Below are 19471 nucleotides of genomic sequence, written 5' to 3'. Positions count from 1 at the left end.
AAGGGGCAGGGCCAGCCCAGGTGCAGTGGGCAAGGGGCAGGGCCAGCCCAGGTGCAGTGGGGAAGGGGCAGGGCCAGCCCAGGTGCAGTGGGCAAGGGGCAGGGCCAGCCCAGGTGCAGTGGGCAAGGGGCAGGGCCAGCTTGGATACTGCCAACAGGGGCAGGGACACCATGGACCCGGGCACCCTCTGAGACATTGAGCTGGGAGGGTACGAAGAAAACCCAGAAAGGTGAAGCAGGAGTGACAGGTCGCCTTAGTCTTCCTTCTCTGGGCCTCAGTTTCCTTCTCTCTAAAATGAAGTGGTTAGAGAGATGATCTCTAAGAGTCAGATTCTGGGAGGAGTGGGGCCTAAAGCTCCCATCTGTCCAGTTGGTCACCAAGTGCTTGAGGTCCACCCTCTCACCTGATCCTCCTCATTTGTTCCAAAAGGCAGAGGAAAGGGGGGTGAAATTGGGGAAGGCTCTGCAAACATGAGGCTTTTTACACAAACTGCCTGTGGCCTCAGTGACAGCGCTACAGAGGAGGAAACCGCCAAGTTAAACACTGGCCCGGGTGTCCCCAGGGATTAGGCCAGTTAGGATCCGAACCTGAACCCTTGCCCTCTGCCTCCGCCTCCTGGTCCTCTTTGCCCCTGCAGCCTGCGGATAGTGCTGGGGGAGGCCAGGGCCCCCGGGGAGGGGGCTGAGGCAGGAGCCAGGTAGGAGGCCGGGCTCCTTCCCTCAAGGGCCCCTTTACTCCTCCTTCCTCTAGACCAGGAGCGTCTGGCCCTGGGCACCGAAGAAGGCCTCTATGTGATCCATCTGCACACCAATGGTGAGGCCATGATGGGGCGTGGAGGCCGGGGTGATGGGGCGTGGAGGCCGGGGCCTGGAGGCCGGGGTGAAGAGGACCTGATGGGGAGGGACCAGAAGGGGCCGGGGGCCATGGCGATGGGCACAGGCGAGGCTGATGCCCCTACCCCTTCCCCAGATATCTTCCAGGTGGGCGAGTGTAAGCGGGTCCAGCGCCTGGCAGTCAGCCAGCCCGCAGGGCTCCTGGCGGTGCTGTGCGGCCGTGGCCCCAGTGTCCGCCTTTTCGCGCTAGATGAACTAGAGAGCAGCGAGGCGGCGGGGGCCAAGATCGCCGAGTCCAGGGGCTGCCAGAGCCTGGCGGCGGGCCGGGTCTTACAGGCCAGCACAGCCGTCCTCTGTGTGGCCGTCAAGCGGCAGGTCCTCTGCTACCAGCTGGGGCCTGGCCCCGGGCCCTGGCACCGGCGCATCCGAGAATTACAGGTGTCTGGCCCAGTGCAGAGCCTGGCACTGGTGGGGGACCGGCTGTGTGTAGGGGCAGCTGGAGCCTTCGCCCTCTACCCGCTGCTAAACGAGGCGGCCCCTCTGGTGCTGGGATCGGGGCTGGCCGCCGAGGGGCCAGGTCCCAGTGAGGCGCTGGGCGCTGTTGAGCTCAGCCTCAGTGAATTTCTGCTTCTCCTCTCCACGGCGGGCATCTATGTGGACAGGACAGGAAAGAGGTCCAGGAGCCAGGAGCTCCTCTGGCCTGCAGCCCCTGTAGGCTGGGGTGAGTTGGGGCAGCAGGATTGAGGAGCAAGCACTGGATCAGGGGAGGGCCCAACAAAGACAGAGCCCTGGGGAGGACCTGCTTGCAAATCCTTGTTTGTCTTCTCCATGAAATGGGCATGATAATGCTTGGACCTTCCTAGGGTTGGTGTGAGGAGGGTGCTGTGTAAACCTTGGGAGACAGCAGCTGCTGTTAACAGGAATAATCAGGGTCTCCTCTACCTCCAACCACCAGGCTACACAGCCCCCTACCTGACAGTGTTCAGCGAGAATGCCATTGATGTGTTTGATGTTCGGAAGGCAGAGTGGGTCCAGTCTGTGCCACTCAAGAAGGTATGGCTGCCAAGCCCCAGGGAGGGGAGGGTACAGGGTGGGAGGGACAGAAATGGAGAAGAGGGTGAAGCCTGAGTCCTCTAGGGACAGGGCTAGTGTCTGTCTGAGGGACAAGCTGAGGATGCTGGACCCACAACCAGTGAGGTCCAAATCCCACCCTGGCGGCCCTCCCCAAGTCCCCTATCCTCTCTGGGCCTCAGTAGCCTTTCCTGTAAAATGGGAGGGTCCCTTCCAGTGCTAACTCTCTGGTCCTGTGCTCTGCCACACTCCCGCAGGTCCGTCCCCTGAACCCAGAGGGATCCCTTTGTCTCTATGGCTCTGAGAAAGTCCGACTGACCTACCTCAGGAATCGGCTGGCGGGTGAGTGTAGCTGTGCATGTGGGGGAGCTTATGGGCCCTCTCCCTGGGCCCCCCTGGAAGGCCCTCGGGCCAGGGCCATCCCCCAACCTGAGATGCACCAGAGTACGCTGGCAATCTGCTGCATTCAGAGGCAGGGTCTGAGTCCAAGCCTCAGCTTGGCCCCTTCCTAGTTGCATGATCTTAGCCTCTCTGAACCTCAGTTTTCCTCCTGTAAAATGGGGAGAATGATCCTGTGACGCCTTATCCTCTGAGAGGCTGGAGGGCTGACCCTGGAGTCAATAAGAGAGAGATCTAGCTTTCGGTCTGGTCTCTGCCCCTGCCTCCCTGAGTGACCTTGACAAGGCCTGAGGCCTCTCCCTCAGACTAACAAGCGGTCGATCTGCACGAGTGGACGGGCTTTCTTTTTCTTTTTTTGCCTTTTGGAGGGCAATAGGGGTTAAGTAACTTGCCCACAGTTACACGGCTAGTTTTTTTGTGTGGGTGTTAAGTGTCTGAGGCCAGTACCGAACTCGGGTCCTCCTGGCTCTGAGGCTGGCGCTTTACTCACTGTGCCACCTAGCCACTCGAGTGGACGGGCTTTCTAAACTGAAGAAATAACAGGTCTAGAGCAAAGACAACCTGAGCCAAGAGCTGGCCAGTTGGATGCTCAGGAAAGGGTGTCTGGGGGTCTTCCACAAGTGCCCTCCCTCTGCGGTGGTTGGAGGGCCCCCAGCAAGCTGGCCTGTTCTAACAGAGCTCAGAGAGGGTCCTGGCACCAGGGCTCCCCGTGCTCCCTCTGGGGATTCCTGAAGCAGGAGGATTGCTGTTACAGAGAAGGATGAGTTTGACATCCCCGACCTGACTGACAACAGCCGGCGCCAGCTGTTCCGGACTAAGAGCAAACGTCGTTTTTTTTTCCGAGTCTCTGAGGAGCAGCGCCAACAGCAGCGCAGGTAGAGGCCAGCCCCCAGGTGGCAGGTCCCTGGCCTCTGACCCCAGCCCCCAGGCGGCAGGTCCCTGGCCTCTGACTCTAGCCCACCCGCTTCCTTCCTCTGTTAGAGCCCAGACACCCCTATAGCCTTTGGGGGTCTGTCCCTTTCCTGGGGTCAGGGGCCTCCCTGTAGGGGGGCATGCTGGGCTTCACACTCCTCAGCCCCCACCCTGCCATCATTCCAGGGAGATGCTGAAGGACCCCTTCGTACGCTCTAAGTTCATCTCTCCACCAACGAACTTCAGCCATCTGGCCCACATGGGTCCAGGGGATGGGAAGCCAGAGCTGCCCTTGGTGAGTGGCCAGGGATGGAGAGGTGTTTGGGAGGGTGTGAGGGCTGGATCAGAAGCCTGCCAGGTAAATCCTCAATGTATCCTAGGGGGGCTTGGAAGGTGGGGTCAAAAGCTGCTCCAAGGAGTCCACTTTAGCGGAGGGCTTGAAGCTCTGCATGTACCGACCCCTGCCCCCAACCCTGCCCAGACTGGTCTAGGGCAGACTCTTGTTCACATGTGGCCCTGTAGGTCCCCAAGTATGGCCCTTTGACCAATCCAAACTTCACAGGACAAATCCTTTTAAGTGTAATGGAAAGAGCACAAAATCTGGAGTTGGAGGCCCTGGGTTCACTTGCTACCCTAGTGACCTTGGACAGGTCATTCTCCCTGAGCCTCCATTTCCCCATCTGTGAAACAAAAGCATCATTCCAGATGACATCTGGGGTCACTTCCAGTTTTAAGGTTCTGTTCTTGTTGAAGGCCTTGGTCCTGGCACCTCCAATAATTTCAGGGTCAAAGGAACGTGCAGAGACCACCCAGTCCCCAGCCATCACAGCCAGCAGGGATCAGGGCTCTGTGCAGGCTAGTGACTTGCCCAGAGTCGGGCTCCTGGTTTTCTGGCCGGGCTCTGACATGGAGCCCCTTTGCTGCAGGCTCCTGAGGACAAGGGCCATGGGGGAGGCCGCAGTCATGGCCCCACGAGGCCCCACAGCTTTTCGGAGGCTCCCCGACGCCCGGCCTCCATGGGCAGCGAGGTCCTCGTGCCAGATGCAGACTCTGGTAAGCAGCCAGCTTCCTGCCCCAGGCCCCCAGATTGAGGGCTCATCCTGGCCCAGGCACTGCCTGCTGGCTCACTGTGCCCCTCTTTCCGCAGTGAGGAGAAAGCCCAGGTCATCTCTGTCCAGTGAGTCGGTGTCCTGCAGCCACAGCCCCCTGAGTCCAGCGGTCTCTTTGAGCCAGGTGAGGAGCTGGGCAGAGGCATGACCCCAGAAAGCTCTGGCCAGCCCCCTCTTCCTCCTTGTCTCATTCCCAGACTGAGGCAGAGACTCCCCTGGGGGAAACTTTCACCCTAATAATCACCCCACGTTACATGTTACATGTTAGCATTGGCTGGGGGCTTGGAGCAGAACATTTCAGAGCTGCCAAGGGTCTTAGGATATACAATGTGAGAAAGTGAAGAATATCAGATCTAAGAGGGTCCTTAGCACAGAGAACATTGGAATTGGAAGGGGACCAGTTCCACCCCCTTGTTTTAAAGGGAGAAACTGAGGCCCAGACAGGGAGGTAGCTTGTCTAAGGTCATAAGGCCAAGACTGGAATGAACTTCCTGTTCTAATGTACTTGCCTTTGGTCTATGCTGCCCTAGATGGCCCAGAACAGTCTAGATTTCAGTCCTTTTAAGGAGGTTTCACAAAAAGAATCTCCCTTTAGACTTTGAGTTGTGAGTTTTGGTTGAGAAAATCTGGCCACTTCCTGGCTGGGGGATCCCTACCCCCACATCCTGGGGGGACTTTTCTTCTGACCAGAGGTGGGCCTGGGTGCCTGTTGCCCCCTCTCTCCCTGATCCCCTGCCTTCCCCCTCAGATATCGGACCGTCCCCGGAGCCTTCCCCCGGCCCCTGAATCACAGAGCTCCCGCTGAGCCACCCTGGCTGGGAATACCGGCCTCTCCCCATGCCAGCCCCCAGGAGGGGGAAGGGAAGGAGGAAGGTGACCCACAGTGGACTGTTTTAGAGCATCCCCCTGCAGGCCAGGGTGATGCGCAGCAGGGGATGGGGGCAGCAGAAAGTGGCCTGCCCAGGATCCAAGCTCAGGCAGCTGGATCCCTCCCCCCACCCCCAGTTCCCTGACCAGGGGCGTTATGATCCCAATTTCCAACCTTCCCTCATCCTCCCAGCACTGCCCAGAGCATCAGCCAAACATTCCAACTCCCCTGCTCTGTTCTGTCCTGACCAAGGGGAAGAGAGCCCTTCATGGGGCTGTGCCCAAAGGGCCCACTCTGTCCCCGCCATGGGGACGATCCTGTTTGTGCCAAAGCCCTGGGCCCCAGGCATCCATGGGTGCTCTTGGGACAGAAGGGCAGGTGTGTCCAGAAGAGAGAGGCCAGACTTTGGGGAAGTGGAAGGAGAAGCTTCAGGTGGCAAGTCTGGGGGGTTGTGGTGTAGGGGCAGGGGGACAATGGGGGGCCTTGTCAGCTGCTGGCCCTGCTTCCTCTGCCCGGATATAAATGAGACAGCTCAGAGCCTGAGGGATGTGGGCTGTGGCAGTCGGGGACAGAGAACCTCTGGCAGACTGAGAAAAGGCGGCTGGGGGAAAGGCAGAGAGAAGGGGCAGATGGAGGGCAAAGAAGCTCAGCTGGAGGACTCACTGGGACACAGGACCGGGGTCCACGGTCACTGCCATCAGCAGGCAGCGTTTAGGAAGCACCTACTATGTGCTAGGCCTCCCTTGGCGTCTCTCAGGTGCTTCCAGATCTAAATCATGTGGTCCCATAATCCCGAGAGAGGGTCAGAAGGAGAAAAGGAAGGGAGGAAGAGAAGGGACAAAAGAAAGAGGAAAGAGGGAAAGAGGAGAGTTAGAGGAAGAATGGGAGGGGGGGGTCAAGGAGAGGAGGAGGGGGAGCATGGTGCTGGGGGAGGGCAGAAGAGGGATGGAGAGAAAGCAGGCAGGACCAAAGTGGGGAGGGGGCTCCCTGGAGCAGGGCCACTGGAGGCGGAGATGATGGGGGAGGGGGAGAGGGCTTCTGGAATTATTTATGAGGGGCTCAATTCTGTGGGATGGGGAGGGGGGATGCTGGGGGATCCCTTCCGACTTGGACTAGCTCACCCTTTATTTGGAGAGAGGGAGATCTGTGAGGGGATTTCACTATTGTGGTTATTATTTTTATTTTTAAACCACCCGCTGTCTCAGGTGGGGGGAACAAGCCAAGTATTTATCTGATGGACACTGTTGATGGAAAGATCAGCAGGAATATCTGAAGTGACAAAAGACATCTAATAAAGATATCTTTATAAGCTGCCTTCCGGCCCCTCCCCTCGCTGCGCCCTGGGTGTGGGTGCGTGGGAGAGGGCGAGTCACAGAGCAGCTGCCTCTTCCCACCAGTTTCTCCCATCAGGCTGCCAGAGAACACCCGGATGGATGGGGCCAAGGGCAGAGGGGTGCACTCCACCTGGACCCGGGGCCCTGTGCTGGCTGTCTGGGCTAGGCATGAAGCCGGCTGCTGCTCAGGCTTCCCTTGCTGTGACTGTTGATAGGCATGAGGCTCTGGAATCCCTGGGGATGGGGGGGCTGTGTCCCTCTCTCCTGGCTGTGAGTGGTCATGCTCTGCCCTTTGACCCTCAGTTTCCAGCTCTTTCACTTTGGGGGGGGGCGTGCCTGCTTCTCATTGGTTATAGACATGGAGGAGGCAGCTAGGCCAGCCCTTTCCTGATTCCCCTGGACCCGCAGCCAGGAGCCAGTCTGTGATTCCCAGGGGCCAGGAAAGAAATTGCTACATTTTATTTCTGATCACACTGATAGTGATTCCTTAATAAGCTAAATGCAGATTGAGAGTTCCCACTGACAAGCAGGCAGACATATACTCCAAGGAAGGCAAAGCTAGAAATGACCAATTGGCAAGTACATCCACATACACCAAAATCTTCCTCAGAGCGCTCAACAAGTGGACACAAAGTATATGTCTCCACAGGTAATCGAAATGTTGCAAGCCCCTCCCCCCCAGGGAGCTGTCCACTCAGCTGTGGCAGGGGAGTCGTGGAGCTCATGAGGAATCCCCAGCTCTCACTTCTCTCCCCACCCTTCTCCAAGGGACATTTTAATTCCTACCAGGAAATTGGGGCTAGAATTATATTTATCTGCTCCCTTGCGTGTTGTTGGGGTACTGGAGTCAGGAAGACCTGAGTTCAAATGTGACCACACTAGCTGTGTGACCCTGAGCAAATCACTTAACCTCGGTTTGCCTTAATCCACTGGAGAAGGAAATGGAAAACCAAGCCAGTATTTTTACTGAGAAAACCCCATGGACAGCATTGTGCTATAGTCCACAGGGTCACAAAGAGTCAGACACAATTGAACAATTAAATAGTCTAGGGGGCATGGTTTTCGGGGTCAAGCTAACTTCTGGTCACTGTTTTATTATTGGGGGAAGCTGGACCCCAAGCTTGACATCCAAAACTTGACCCCTTTTCCATCAAATACCAGTTCCCCTCATAGCCCTTAGCCAAGAAAGCCATTTATCCAAATCAATAGCAAATTAGAAGGCAGAGAAGGTATACACAGGAGAATATATGCCCAACAATAGAGGAGGAGCTCTCCCATGGGGAGCAAGGTAACTTAGCTCAACCGAGAAAGTCCCAGATCTCACCCAAGGGGATACTCCCTAAGTCTAGTCTGGTCTAGCCAGCAGCGGAAAGGGACAGGGGTAGAGACCACCCTCTCCTCTCACACTGGCTTCTTCCCAGTCTCAACAGAGTTCCTTCCAGAGATCAGAGCTGGAGCTAGAAGGGACCTTATGGGTCATCTCTTCCAACACTCTTTTTCTTCTAGATTTCAAAAAACTAGAGATTGTATGGAGAGCAGGAGGTAAGGCGGCATCCTTCAGCTGTTTGCAGAGAGCTAGGGTAGCTCAAGCTTCAAGCGCCACCTGGTGGCCTGTGCCCTGTAGAGACTACTGTGTGTGTGTGTGTGTCTGTGTCTGTGTGTGAAGTCACAGTGTCTGCCTGGAAAGGGGCCAGTTGGTGGAGACCCTTTAATCTCAGGTAGAACATCAAGCATTTTATTCTGGAGGTGATGGGCCCTGAGGACAGGCTTGGAGCTGCAGGAAGATAGATCACTTTGGCAGCCGAATGGAGGCTTGATTGGAGAACCAAGCCCCAGATGCAGGGATACCAAGCAGGAGGCCATCACAACAGTCTGGGTGAGAGGCCATGAGGGCCTGAAGGAGGGCAGACACTATATAACTGGAGAGAAGGGGACGGAAGCAAGAGACAGAGAAGTGGAATTTGTAATTGCCAACTTCGAAGCTAGATCTCAGAGGACAGAGCCGCCATAGCCTTGGGCATTGTGCAGCCCCCTTCATCTAGAGGATTTCAGACTGCCATTTTCTTCCAGTTCTCCTCCTCCCTCTCTGTCTCCTTGGCTGTATCATCCTCCAGATCACGGGCTGATCTCTAACACAGAGCTCCGGCCTGGGCCTTCTCTTCTCCCTCAGGACTGCTTCTCTTGGGAATCTCCTCAGCTCCCGTGGATTTAATGACCGTCTCTATGCTGAGGATTCTCACATCTCCCTCTCCTGCCCCAGCCTCTGCTGACCTCCAGTCTCACATCTCCTCCTTTCCCCTGAACCTACCTTCCCTGTGACCGTAGAGGGCACCCTCATCTCCCCAGCTCCTCAGGCTCCCAACCTGGTCCTGGGATTCCTCTGTCTCTGTCACCCCCACCCCCATATCTGAGTTCCTGTCGACTTCACCCTTGGAATGTCTCTCCAATTTGCCCCCTGCTCTCTGACACTGCCCCCATCCTGGTACAGACCTTCATCCCCTCACACCTAGACTATTGCAATAGCCTCAAGTCTCTCCCCAGCTCAGCCTCGGCTCACTAAACTCCAGGGGCTTCGGGTGGCCTCCAGGAGCAAATACAACCGCTCTATTTGGCTTTCAAAGTCCCTCCTAACGTGGCCCCTGCTCCCTCTCCAGTCTGCCGACCCCTGACTCTGATCTAGGCCTCCTGGCGGCCCCCCGGACAAGACACTCCATCTCCTGACGGCCAGCGTTCTCCTGGTCTGCCTCCCCGGCCCGGAGCAAGCCCTGCTTCCTCACCCCCACCTCCCGTGCTCCCCGGCTTCCTTCAAGACCCCGCTGAAATCTCCCCCTCTCTCAAGAGAACGCCTTCCTCCTGCTGATCAATGCCTGTTTCCTTTGCACCCTCTGCAGCCCTGGCTTTGCACAGGTTGGTTTGCGTGCCTCCCCCCCCCCCCCCCGGACTGTAAGCTCGGGGAGGGCAGGAGGTGCCTGCCACCTCCTTTTGTGTCCCCAGGGTTCGGCGCCGAGCCGCGCTCACAGCAGGCGGTTAAGAGGGGCTGACTGATTGACAGGCAGACCTTCTCAAGGACGCCTCAGCGCTGCCGAGGCTTTGCAGCTCTGCGCCCACCGTACGGGGCGGGGGGAGGGGGTGCCCGGCGGGCATAACTAGGAGAAGAGGGTTCCAGTTAGAGACGCAGGAAAAAAGTACCAAACAGAGCGTTCCGAAAGGAGGTCAGGATGCCTCTGCGGGTAGTAAGCTCCCCATCCTGGGGGAGGGGTCTGCAAGCAGAGGCTGGATGGGGTGGAGGGAGAGGGGGGACGGGGTTCCCGACCAAGCACCAACTGGCTTGTACTCCCTCTACAATCCTACCCCGAGCCTGGGACGCTGGCGCTACCGTTCACGCACCCGAAACTACAACTCCCAGAATCCAGTATGGCGGGGAGATACGTTTCCGGCGTCCACCTTCCGCCTTGCGGATGCCGCGGTGGGGCCAACAGCTTTTCCCAAGAGCCCCTTCGGCTCCGCCCTGGTCCCCGGGACGGCTTTCCGGGGTGGGGTTCCCGCGCGTGAGCGATGGCGGCCGGCGGGAACTCCATCTCCCAGCAAGCTCTGCGCGGCCTGGGGGGGCGGGGCGGAGCGGACTCCATCTCCCGGTATGCTCCGCGCCCCGCGGGCTCCTGGGCAAGCTCCTTGTGTGGGATGTGCGAGCGGAGGTGGGCGCGGGGCCAGGGGTCGGGGCCTGGGGGCTGGGGGCCCGGGAGAGGGGTCGCAGCTGACCCCTGGGCCAGTGGCCCGGCCCAAGGAGACCGGGGGAGGGGGCAGCAGGCCGTGGGGAGGGGAAGGAAGAGAAAGAGGAGGAGGGGGAGGAGCTGCAGGTGCGAGGGAGGGGGAGGGGGCTTGAAGTGACAGGGGGTGTCGTGGGGGTGGGGGGGGTGGGGGGAGGGGCAGGACCCTGGGGGAAGGGAAGGGAAGGGAAGGGGAGGGGGTTGCTGGGGGAGCCCCCTGCTCCTCAGGAGAGGCACCCTGGAAAGGGGAGACTGGCTCTGGTGAAGGGGTCCACATGGAGCCAGAAGGGCCCTTCCAGGTCATCTCACTGACCTGTTCGTTTTACCAGCAGGGAAACTGAGGTCTGGAGCAGAGCCAGGGGCTGCCCAGGGTAGGCAGGTGGGGGCTGCGATTCAGCAGGCACTGGGATGCCAGGATACAGGAATAAAGGGTCCTGCCCTGGGGGTTCCTCTCCACCTGGGGGCCTGAGCAGCTGGGGAGAGTGTGGGGCGCAGTGTGGCCCCTGGCCAGAGAGTGGCTGTGCAGGGAGGCTGGCAGACCTCCGCCTCCCCCCCCCCCCCCCTGTGCTCTGGAGGGCCTAGAGGAAGCCAGAATTCAGATCCCAGACACCCAGGGGAGGGGTGTGTGAAGCGGGAGTGAGCTAGAGGGAGAAGGAAGAAGAGCCCCAGCCTCAGGCCGGGTTCTGCTGCTTAGCCCTGCCTTGGCCATGTGCCCGTTCTCAGTGGGCCTCAGTTTCCATATCTATATAATGAGACTATGTCCTATAAGCCTGGGGGCGGGGCAGAGGACTGGGGAAGGGGAGGTGAGACAAGAGACAGGAATTGGGATGAAGGGGTGCTTGCAGAGAAGGGAAAGATAGAGGGATAGGGGAGCCAAGGAAGAGGTGGGGCCCCTTGAGAGAGGGCTTCTTGAAGGCAGGAAGCCTCGAGGACAGGTACAGAGAAGTGGGAGGAGGTCCTGGAATGGGATGTGTTGGTGGGGAGGGCAGTGAGAGGTGAAAGCCCTTAGGGAGTCTCAAGCAGCCGCGTTTGGTGGGGGCCCATGGACAAAGTGGAGAGGGGCAAGGGCAGGAGGGAAGCTTGAGAGAAGGATGTGGGCCTTTGGGATGGTCCCTCCAGGGCACAGTGACAGCATCAGAGTCCTCCCTTCTTCTCTGCCCAGGTCACCATGGGGCTGAAGGCTGCCCAAAAGAACCTGTTCCCTCTGCGCTCCATTGATGACGTGGTGAGGCTCTTTGCAGCGGAGCTGAACCGGGAGGAGCCCGACTTGGTGCTGCTGTCCCTGGTGCTGGGCTTTGTGGAGCATTTCCTGGCTGTCAATAGGGTTATCCCTACCAACGTGCCTGAGCTCACCTTCCAGCCCAGCCCAGCTCCTGACCCTCCTGGCGGCCTCACCTACTTCCCTGTGGCTGACCTCTCCATCATCGCGGCCCTCCATGCCAGGTTCACAGCCCAGATCCGGGGCGCTGTGGACCTGTCTCTCTACCCCCGAGAGGGGGGTGTGTCTAGCCGTGAGCTGGTAAAGAAGGTTTCGGATGTCATATGGAACAGTCTGAGCCGTTCCTACTTCAAAGACCGTGCTCACATCCAGTCCCTTTTCAGCTTCATCACAGGTTTGGGCTGGTGGGGAAAGGGACCCTTTCTGCCAAGGCTGAGCTCTCTGGCATGGAGCTTGAGGAAGGACAGGCAGAACCAAGGTGCACTTTAGGGGGTGCACTCTGATTTCCTAGGAGGGAGAGGCAGGAAGCCTGGGCTCACCATTGCCCCAGGTCATGGCCGTGGCTTGGCCTTGGGGAGGAAGCTGGATTCTGGTCCCAGGATCCTGGAGGCAGAGCCAGAAGGGACCTGAGAGGCTACCTGGACCACATGATGATTGGATTCCAGGCCAGTTCTCAGATTCAGAGTCAGCTGGTAAAGGTCAAGGGAGGTCTGCCCTGTCTCCACCTCAGGATCTTTTGAGACCATAGTTGTGAGAGCATTTGGCAAAGCACAGACCATATGTTGATGCCTTTTAATTTACACAAATAACAGTGCAGAAGCATGCTGAATGGCAGAGGCAGAGACCACAGGGCCCCTGGAATGATGAGCTGGGCTAGTGTGAATAGATTTCTTGAAGGAGAGGGAGACAGAGAAGGGAGGGGATGGAATAGGGGAAGGAGGCTGCTACCTGGCCAGGGGATGGCTTGGGCCTGGGTGGGAGGCCTGGTTGTGGTTCCCTCTGCCTGGCTTCAGGGCAGGGGTTGGTAGAAGTCCCCTCCCCTCTCTGTTTACAGGAACCAAGCTCGACAGCTCTGGGGTGGCCTTTGCAGTGGTGGGGGCCTGCCAGGCTCTGGGCCTCCGGGACGTCCACCTGGCCCTGAGTGAGGACCATGCCTGGGTTGTGTTTGGTCCCGAAGGAGAGCAGACGGCTGAGGTTACGTGGCATGGGAAAGGCAATGAGGATCGCCGGGGACAGACAGTGAATGCTGGTGTGGCTGAGCGGGTAATGCCGCACACCCCACCCATTACCTGACAGCTGCAGCTCCTCCCCAGGGGACATAGTTCACTGGCCCCCAAGTCGTGCTGCTCTCTGGGAGGGGGGAATGAATGGGGAGTGAGGGGGGTTGGGAAGCTAACTGGACTCTCCCCTCTTGTCCCCAAGAGTTGGTTGTACCTAAAGGGTTCCTATTTGCGCTGTGACCGCAAGATGGAGGTGGCCTTCATGGTGTGCGCTATCAATCCCTCCATTGATCTGCACACGGATTCTCTGGAGCTGCTCCAGCTCCAGCAGGTGAGGCCCCACGTCCCCCACCCCTCGCCCCCCTCTAGCCCGCCAGGTCAGGCTCCCAGCCCTGCAGGACCCCCAGACTCAGGGCACATTTCTGTCATTTTTCACCCACAGAAACTTCTCTGGTTGCTTTATGACTTGGGACACTTGGAAAGGTGAGCGGTGGAGAAGGGCAGGAGAAAGGAAGAGGGAAGGGGAGCCATGATGCTGGGTCATGACGGGCATCAGCCCCATGCCTTTTCTGCAGGTACCCAATGGCTCTGGGGAACCTGGCGGACCTGGAGGAGCTGGAGCCCACACCTGGCCGGCCAGACCCTCTCACCATCTACCATAAGGTGTGTGTGTGGGGGGGGGGGGAGGACTGCAAGGAGCCAGGGAAGGGAGAGCCAGGAGGGGCTCCGGCCCTTAGGCTCAGGCAGGAGCAGGGTTCCTGCACTGCTCCTGCTTCAGAAGGGTGTCTTATCTCTCTCTCGCGCGCACACACACACACACACACACACACACACGCACACAGTGGGCACCTACCCTCATGGAGCTCAGCCTTGGGGGTAGGATGCCCATGGTCCATAGTAACCAGGCAGCAGGTGTGTGCCTGGCTCTGCTGACCTTGGCCTGAAGCCTCCCAGGTCACTTCCTAGGGGGTGCCTCATGGGGAGCATCCTTAGGCCACCTCTAGGTGCTGTGTAGGCCCAAGGGTCATCAGCTTGTGCCCTGCTGCCCATTGTCTTGAGCCCAGCCTGGGTCAGCAGCTGGACATTGTGTCCTGGATGGAGGGAGTGGCTGATTTAGCCTTGGGTGGTCAGGGAGTTTTTGGTGATGGGGCCCCCCAAAGAAGAACAGGCAGGCCGGCTGGCTGGATGACGTCCTGATGTTCTGAACCCCCCACCCCCAGGGCATCGCTTCTGCCAAGACCTACTATCGGGATGAGCACATCTATCCTTACATGTATCTGGCTGGATACCACTGCCGTAATCGCAACGTGCGAGAAGCCCTGCAGGCCTGGGCAGACACGGCCACCGTCATCCAGGAGTGAGGCACCTGCCAGTCCTTCCTCTCTCCCTTCCAGCGCACGGCCCTCCTCGGATCCCCCAGACCCCTTCTCAGGGGACGGTCCTTCCTTCCTTGTCCCTGCCTGAGGAGTAAAGAGGGGGTTGGGGAGGAGGCTGGGGGCCCCAAGCTCACTCAGCCTCCCTCCTCCCAGCTACAATTACTGCCGAGAGGATGAGGAAATCTACAAGGAATTCTTTGAGGTGGCTAATGACGTGGTCCCCAACCTGCTCAAGGAGGCGGCCGCCCTGGCTGAGGCCGGGGAAGACCGAGGCGGAGAGCACACTCAGGTAAAGGGGGCAGCGGGCCTCTGGCACCGTCGCCTTGGCACAGCGAGGGCCCATTCCTAGGCTGCTAAGCTGCAGGAGACGCATCCCTTTGTAGCTGAGCCCCAGCGTGTCCCGAGGGGAGTGCAGGCCGGGGAGCTGGGGAGGCAGGGACCTAACCTGCATGTTGCCCAGGGCTCCCCGGCCCAGGGCTCAGCCCTGCAGGACCCTGAGTGCTTCGCCCACCTCCTGCGCTTCTACGATGGCATCTGTAAGTGGGAGGAGGGCAGCCCCACTCCAGTGCTGCATGTGGGCTGGGCCACCTTCCTGGTACAGTCATTGGGGCGCTTCGAGGGGCAGGTAAGCTGGAGCCCCCAGTGGTACCCACCAGAGCCTGGGAGGGGGGACAGATTGGGGTGCCCTCCAACAACCCTGGGGGGCAGGGGGATGGGGGGAGGGGCAGGATCAACCTTCCTGTGGGTCCTCAGGTCCGGCAGAAGGTCCGGATTGTGAGCCGGGAGGCAGAGACAGCAGAGACGGAGGAGCCCTGGGGAGAGGAGGCTCGGGAAGGCCGGAGGAGGGGGCCTCGGCGAGAGTCCAAGCCTGAGGAGCCCCCACCTCCCAAGAAGGTGGCCCTAGACAAGAGCATCCCCAGGAGGCCTGGGGTGGCTCCAGGGGCTCCCAAGGGCCCTGAGGGAGGAGGACCAGCCCCAGCCCCAGCCCCTCCAGCCTCCCCAGCCCCTGAGGGCCCAGTGCTCACCTTCCAGAGTGAGAAGATGAAGGGAATGAAGGAGTTGCTGGTGGCCACCAAGATCAATTCCAGTGCCATCAAGCTACAGCTCACTGCCCAGTCCCAAGTGCAGATGAAAAAACAGAAGGTGTCCACGCCCAGTGACTACACCCTGTCCTTCCTCAAGAAGGCCGGAGAAGGGGCTCTAGGGGGGCGTTGATGCCCAGATGCTGGGGCCACCCCTCCCCCTGGGGCCCTGCGCCCAGATGCTGGGGGCCCCCTCCCCCCCAGGCCGGGTCAGCAGCGCCCTTGGGCCCTGCCCTCCTCCTGGCCCGGACCATCCAGCCATCCCGAGGAAGCCGAGGACTGCGGGCCGCTTAACCCTTTCTTGCCTGTTTGTACATAGATCTATTTTTCAGTGTCCAGGAAGATAAATAAATTTTCTAACAAAACCAAGTCTCCCGCAGTGTGCTGGGGGGCGCGGGGTCGGGGTGGGCACGGGCCGGCCGGCTCCCTCCGCCCGCCCCCAGGGCCGGCCGTGCCGACCGGTCCCTTCGCGGGGCGGGGCGGGGCGGGCCGGGGCGGGGGTTGCGGGGAATCCCCGTGGGACGCCCCCCGCTCCCTGCCCCGGCTCCGCCCCGGCCGGCTCGGGCTCCTCCCCTCGGAGCGGGCGGGCGGCTCTGCGCGGCCGCCGCTGCGGGCTCCCGGGCCGGCCGGCCGGCCTCGCCAGCGGGGCCATGTCGCTGCTGCGGGACGTGTCACTGCAGGACCCCCGGGAGCGCTTCGAGCTGCTGCAGCGGGTGGGGGCCGGCACGTACGGGGATGTGTATAAGGTGCGAGCCGCGCGGGGTGCCGGGGCTGGGGGGCGGGCGGGAGGGAGCGGGCCGCGGGAGGGCTGCGTGCTGCCGGCCCCTGGGCGCCCCGCCCGGCCCGGGAAAGGGGAAGGAGGCCAGGCTCCCCTTCGTCTCTATCCCCGGCCGGCCGAGGGGAGCCCCCTAGCCTCCGGACTCCGTTACAGGCCCGGGATACGGAGACAGCCGAGCTGGCTGCCGTGAAGATCGTCAAACTGGACCCCGGTGAGACCCCTGGGCAGCGGGGCTGGGCACGGGGGGGGCTCCTCCCCCAGCCGCGCGGCAGGTGACCGGCCTCTTCCTTCCTTCAGGAGATGACATCAGCTCCCTCCAGCAGGAGCTCACCATCCTCAAGGAGTGCCGGCATCCCAACGTGGTCACCTACCTAGGCAGCTACCTCAGGTGCCAGTGCCCGCCCCTGCCCTGCTCTGGCCGGGCTGCCCGCTGCGTACCCGCAGCCCGAGGATGCCATCTTGGGACACCCGCCCTGGGTGGATAGAGAGCACATGCCAGCCCAAGCTGGGCGCCTGGTGACCCTCGCCAAGTTCCAGCCTCCCGAAGCCCCTTTCCTGCTCTGACATTAGGGCTGGGTCTAGATGGCCTCCAAGCTCCTTCTCAGGACCCTCCCCCCTCCCCCCTCCCCCCTTCCCCGGGCCTCTGACTCTCTCTACTTGTCTCGTTCAGAAATGACCGGTTATGGATCTGCATGGAGTTCTGTGGAGGAGGGTCCTTGCAGGAGATCTATCAGGGTGAGGCCCAGGACCCTTTGCCCCCAGCCCTAAGCTGCTGCTTTGGCCCTAGGAAGCGGGGCATCTTCCCAGGCACAAGCTCTAGGTGGGGGGCTGAGGCCCTCCCAAGCTCCCTGGGCTCCAGGCTGGAGATGCTCTGGGGGTTAGAGCAGGGGGCACAAGCTGCCCCCAAGTGCTTTGGAGACCAGGTCTCTTTGCAAGCCCACAGACAGTTCTGGGTGTGGAATTGATTTCTCCTTCCTCACCAACCTTGGCAGGCCCTTGCCCTTTGGGTGGAGAGGGCACTGGCCTCATGGGCATGCCTCCATTTTGGCCTCTCCTTTTTTCAGCCACTGGACCCCTGGAGGAAAAACAGATTGCCTATGTGTGTCGGGAGGCCCTAAAGGTAGGGGACCTCCTTCCTCTGCCCTCAGCCCTAGCCTCTGCTCTTCCTTTCCTCCTCTGCCTGGGCTGGGCTAGGGAGACAGCCCAGCTGTTCCCTTGAGGCCTACTGCCTGGTCCCTAGGGTGGGAAGGCCCTCTTGGTCCTGGTGGGAGACTGGTGCCAGAGGGGGAGGGGCTGTTCCCCTGTTGCCGGAAGCTTCTCGTTTTCCTCTTGCCTCACCCACTTCCTGTTTGGGGGAGAGTAGAGGTGGGAGGAAACAGCTTGGGTGGTGGTGGGGAGTCCCCTCAACCCCGACTGAGCTCCTGACCCTGACTTGGTCCTGGGGTAGACTGGGGGACCCTGAAAGTTGAAGGGAGAAGCTGATGGCCTAAGGGCTGACCCAAAGGTTTCTCTTGTCCCTAGGGCTTGCATCACCTCCATTCTCAGGGGAAGATTCACAGGGACATCAAGGTAGGGGAAGTGTGTGTGTGTGTGTGTGAGTGTGTATGTGAGTGTGTGTGAGTGTGTGTGTGTGTGGAGAGACAGGACAGACAGACAGAGATGGGAGGTTTGAGTTTGTGCTGGGGCAGCAAGTTTGTGGGCAGAGCATTGTGGGAGCTATGGGGTCCCCACAGGATGGAAAGTCTGTATGTACGTGAGGGAGAACTGAGCAAGTAGGGGTCCCCCTGGGGGAAGACAAAGGGCACAGAAGCTGTCACAGGAATCCTGCCGACTTGGGGTGTATAACTTACCCTCCTCTGTCCTACACAGGGAGCCAACATTCTCCTTACTCTTCATGGAGACGTCAAACTGGGTCAGTGCTGGGGAGGGAGAGCCCAGGGGTGATTGGGGGGATGAGAGTGGGGGTAAGACTGGGGTGGGCAGATCTAGAAGAGACAGGGGCTTTGGGAGAATTCTGGGGCACCCCATCAAAGTGCTCCCAAGTCTCTGGGCAGCTAGCCTGAACCCCTGTGACCTGAGTCAGTTTGGAAGCCTTCCCGTCTGGGCAGCTTTGGGCCCCTCTGAGAGGGGAGAGTGTGGTGCGGCCCTGGGAGGGCTCCAGCTGAAGCAGAGACAGGGAGCTGAGCCAAGGGGCCAGGTGTATCCTGATTCAGAGCTGGAGGCAGAGGGGGAAGTCTCACCGTCTGGCTCCACTCATCCCCTTCTCTCTAGCTGACTTTGGCGTGTCTGGTGAGCTCACGGCATCAGTGGCCAAGAGGAAGTCCTTCATTGGGACGCCGTACTGGTAAGAGGTCCTCCTGCTTCCTAGAAGGGGCTGCCCTGGGGGGCTCGGAGAAGGTGACGCGGTTCTGTGTTCCCAGGATGGCCCCTGAAGTGGCTGCTGTGGAGCGGAAAGGGGGCTACAATGAGCTCTGTGATGTCTGGGCCGTGGGAATCACTGCCATCGAGCTGGCCGAGCTGCAGCCCCCGCTGTTCCACCTGCACCCCATGAGGTCAGTCGGTGTCTTCATCCCCCCCACCGGAGCCCCAGGCCGGAGCCACCCATCCTCAGCTCTGCTCTCCCCATTTCTCCCTCAGGGCATTGATGCTGATGTCCAAGAGCAGCTTCCAACCTCCCAAGCTGAAGGAGAAGGCCTGCTGGTGAGTGACCTGGCCTCCGCTTCCCACCTCCAGACCTTTGCCCAGGCTGCCCTGCACTCCTAGAATGCACTCCCTCCTGCACTTCTGCCTGGTATCATCTTTACCTCCCTTCAGGCTTAGCTCCAGTGGTTCCACCTCCCAAAGCTTTCCTGATGTCCCCCACCCCCCAGCTGGCTGTGTGTGTGGTGGTCACTGGGGCTGCCCCAGGGGCAGCAGCCCAGCTCTGACCCTGTCCTGGTTCTCAGGTCCCAGAATTTCCACCATTTTCTCAAGCTGGCCTTGACCAAGAGCCCCAAGAAAAGGCCCCCTGCTGAGAAGCTTCTGCAGGTCAGGAGGGAGAGGGGGCAGAGTTAGCAGCCCCAGCGGCTGAGGGGAGGAGGCATTCTGTCACTTCTTGGCTCTGAGGCCGGCAGCCAGGGGGAGTACCCTGAGGTTTGATTCCTTTCCTCCCCCCACCTCCAGCACCCTTTCACAGCCCAGACCCTTCCCCGGACCCTCCTCATACAACTCCTGGACAGACTCAACGATCCCCACCTGGGCATCCCCACCCCGGAGGACTGTGACCTGGAGGTGAGGGCAGCCTCAGCTCTGGGGGGGGGCGGAGGGGAGGGAGCTGGGGTGAGCTTCACCACACCTTTCTGCTGCAGACGTATGACATATTTCCTGACACGATCCACTCCAGGGGACAGCACAGTCAGGCTGAGAGGACCCCATCAGAGATCCAGTGTGAGTTACAGTGGGTAGTGGAGGGAGGGAGCAGCTGGGCTCACCCTGGGCTTCTCTTTTTCTGCCTCTGTCTCCTT

The 19471-nt window shown here is 60.1% G+C and overlaps 3 protein-coding genes across 7 annotated transcripts in view; all 3 read left to right on the top strand.

Moving 5' to 3' along the window:
- The window catches only part of CDC42BPG (CDC42 binding protein kinase gamma), a 26402-nt gene extending 19895 nt beyond the window's left edge, over positions 1 to 6507 (top strand). The window contains exons 29-37 of the mRNA XM_069066281.1: positions 751 to 813; positions 970 to 1554; positions 1789 to 1886; positions 2162 to 2246; positions 3058 to 3178; positions 3402 to 3510; positions 4142 to 4268; positions 4363 to 4448; positions 5073 to 6507. Of these exons, the coding sequence (XP_068922382.1) occupies positions 751 to 813; positions 970 to 1554; positions 1789 to 1886; positions 2162 to 2246; positions 3058 to 3178; positions 3402 to 3510; positions 4142 to 4268; positions 4363 to 4448; positions 5073 to 5129 (1331 nt within the window). The 3' untranslated portion in view covers positions 5130 to 6507. The remainder of the gene's footprint in view (positions 1 to 750; positions 814 to 969; positions 1555 to 1788; positions 1887 to 2161; positions 2247 to 3057; positions 3179 to 3401; positions 3511 to 4141; positions 4269 to 4362; positions 4449 to 5072) is intronic.
- Positions 6508 to 10073: 3566 nt separating this feature from the next.
- MEN1 (menin 1) lies at positions 10074 to 15555 on the top strand. 5 transcript variants are annotated; one of them, XM_069066296.1, is made up of 11 exons: positions 10144 to 10221; positions 10623 to 10664; positions 11456 to 11906; positions 12567 to 12775; positions 12935 to 13063; positions 13175 to 13215; positions 13308 to 13395; positions 13953 to 14089; positions 14262 to 14397; positions 14569 to 14733; positions 14862 to 15555. In XM_069066296.1, the coding sequence occupies exons 3-11, from the start codon at positions 11462 to 11464 to the stop codon at positions 15321 to 15323; spliced, it is 1812 nt and encodes a 603-aa protein (XP_068922397.1). In that variant the 5' UTR covers positions 10144 to 10221; positions 10623 to 10664; positions 11456 to 11461; the 3' UTR covers positions 15324 to 15555. The 5 variants fall into 5 exon arrangements, with proteins under 5 accessions (XP_068922399.1, XP_068922395.1, XP_068922396.1 ...); XM_069066297.1 differs by having other exon boundaries at positions 10147 to 10221; positions 10626 to 10664; XM_069066298.1 differs by lacking the exon at positions 10623 to 10664 and having other exon boundaries at positions 10074 to 10221; positions 15141 to 15555.
- A 217-nt stretch (positions 15556 to 15772) lies between these two features.
- Positions 15773 to 19471, top strand: part of MAP4K2 (mitogen-activated protein kinase kinase kinase kinase 2) — a 15169-nt gene continuing 11470 nt past the window's right edge. The window contains exons 1-13 of the mRNA XM_069066336.1: positions 15773 to 15936; positions 16122 to 16179; positions 16266 to 16356; positions 16639 to 16703; positions 17033 to 17088; positions 17490 to 17537; positions 17838 to 17880; positions 18240 to 18312; positions 18389 to 18520; positions 18606 to 18668; positions 18914 to 18995; positions 19131 to 19238; positions 19316 to 19394. Of these exons, the coding sequence (XP_068922437.1) occupies positions 15841 to 15936; positions 16122 to 16179; positions 16266 to 16356; positions 16639 to 16703; positions 17033 to 17088; positions 17490 to 17537; positions 17838 to 17880; positions 18240 to 18312; positions 18389 to 18520; positions 18606 to 18668; positions 18914 to 18995; positions 19131 to 19238; positions 19316 to 19394 (994 nt within the window). The 5' untranslated portion in view covers positions 15773 to 15840. The remainder of the gene's footprint in view (positions 15937 to 16121; positions 16180 to 16265; positions 16357 to 16638; positions 16704 to 17032; positions 17089 to 17489; positions 17538 to 17837; positions 17881 to 18239; positions 18313 to 18388; positions 18521 to 18605; positions 18669 to 18913; positions 18996 to 19130; positions 19239 to 19315; positions 19395 to 19471) is intronic.

Source organism: Petaurus breviceps, unplaced genomic scaffold (assembly GCF_028583685.1).
Source record: "Petaurus breviceps papuanus isolate PSGF00001 unplaced genomic scaffold, PetGlider_PUasm1.0 90721, whole genome shotgun sequence".
Taxonomy (NCBI): domain Eukaryota; kingdom Metazoa; phylum Chordata; class Mammalia; order Diprotodontia; family Petauridae; genus Petaurus; species Petaurus breviceps.
Note: the sequence above shows the minus strand (reverse complement) of the source record. Positions and strands in the feature narration are given on the sequence as shown.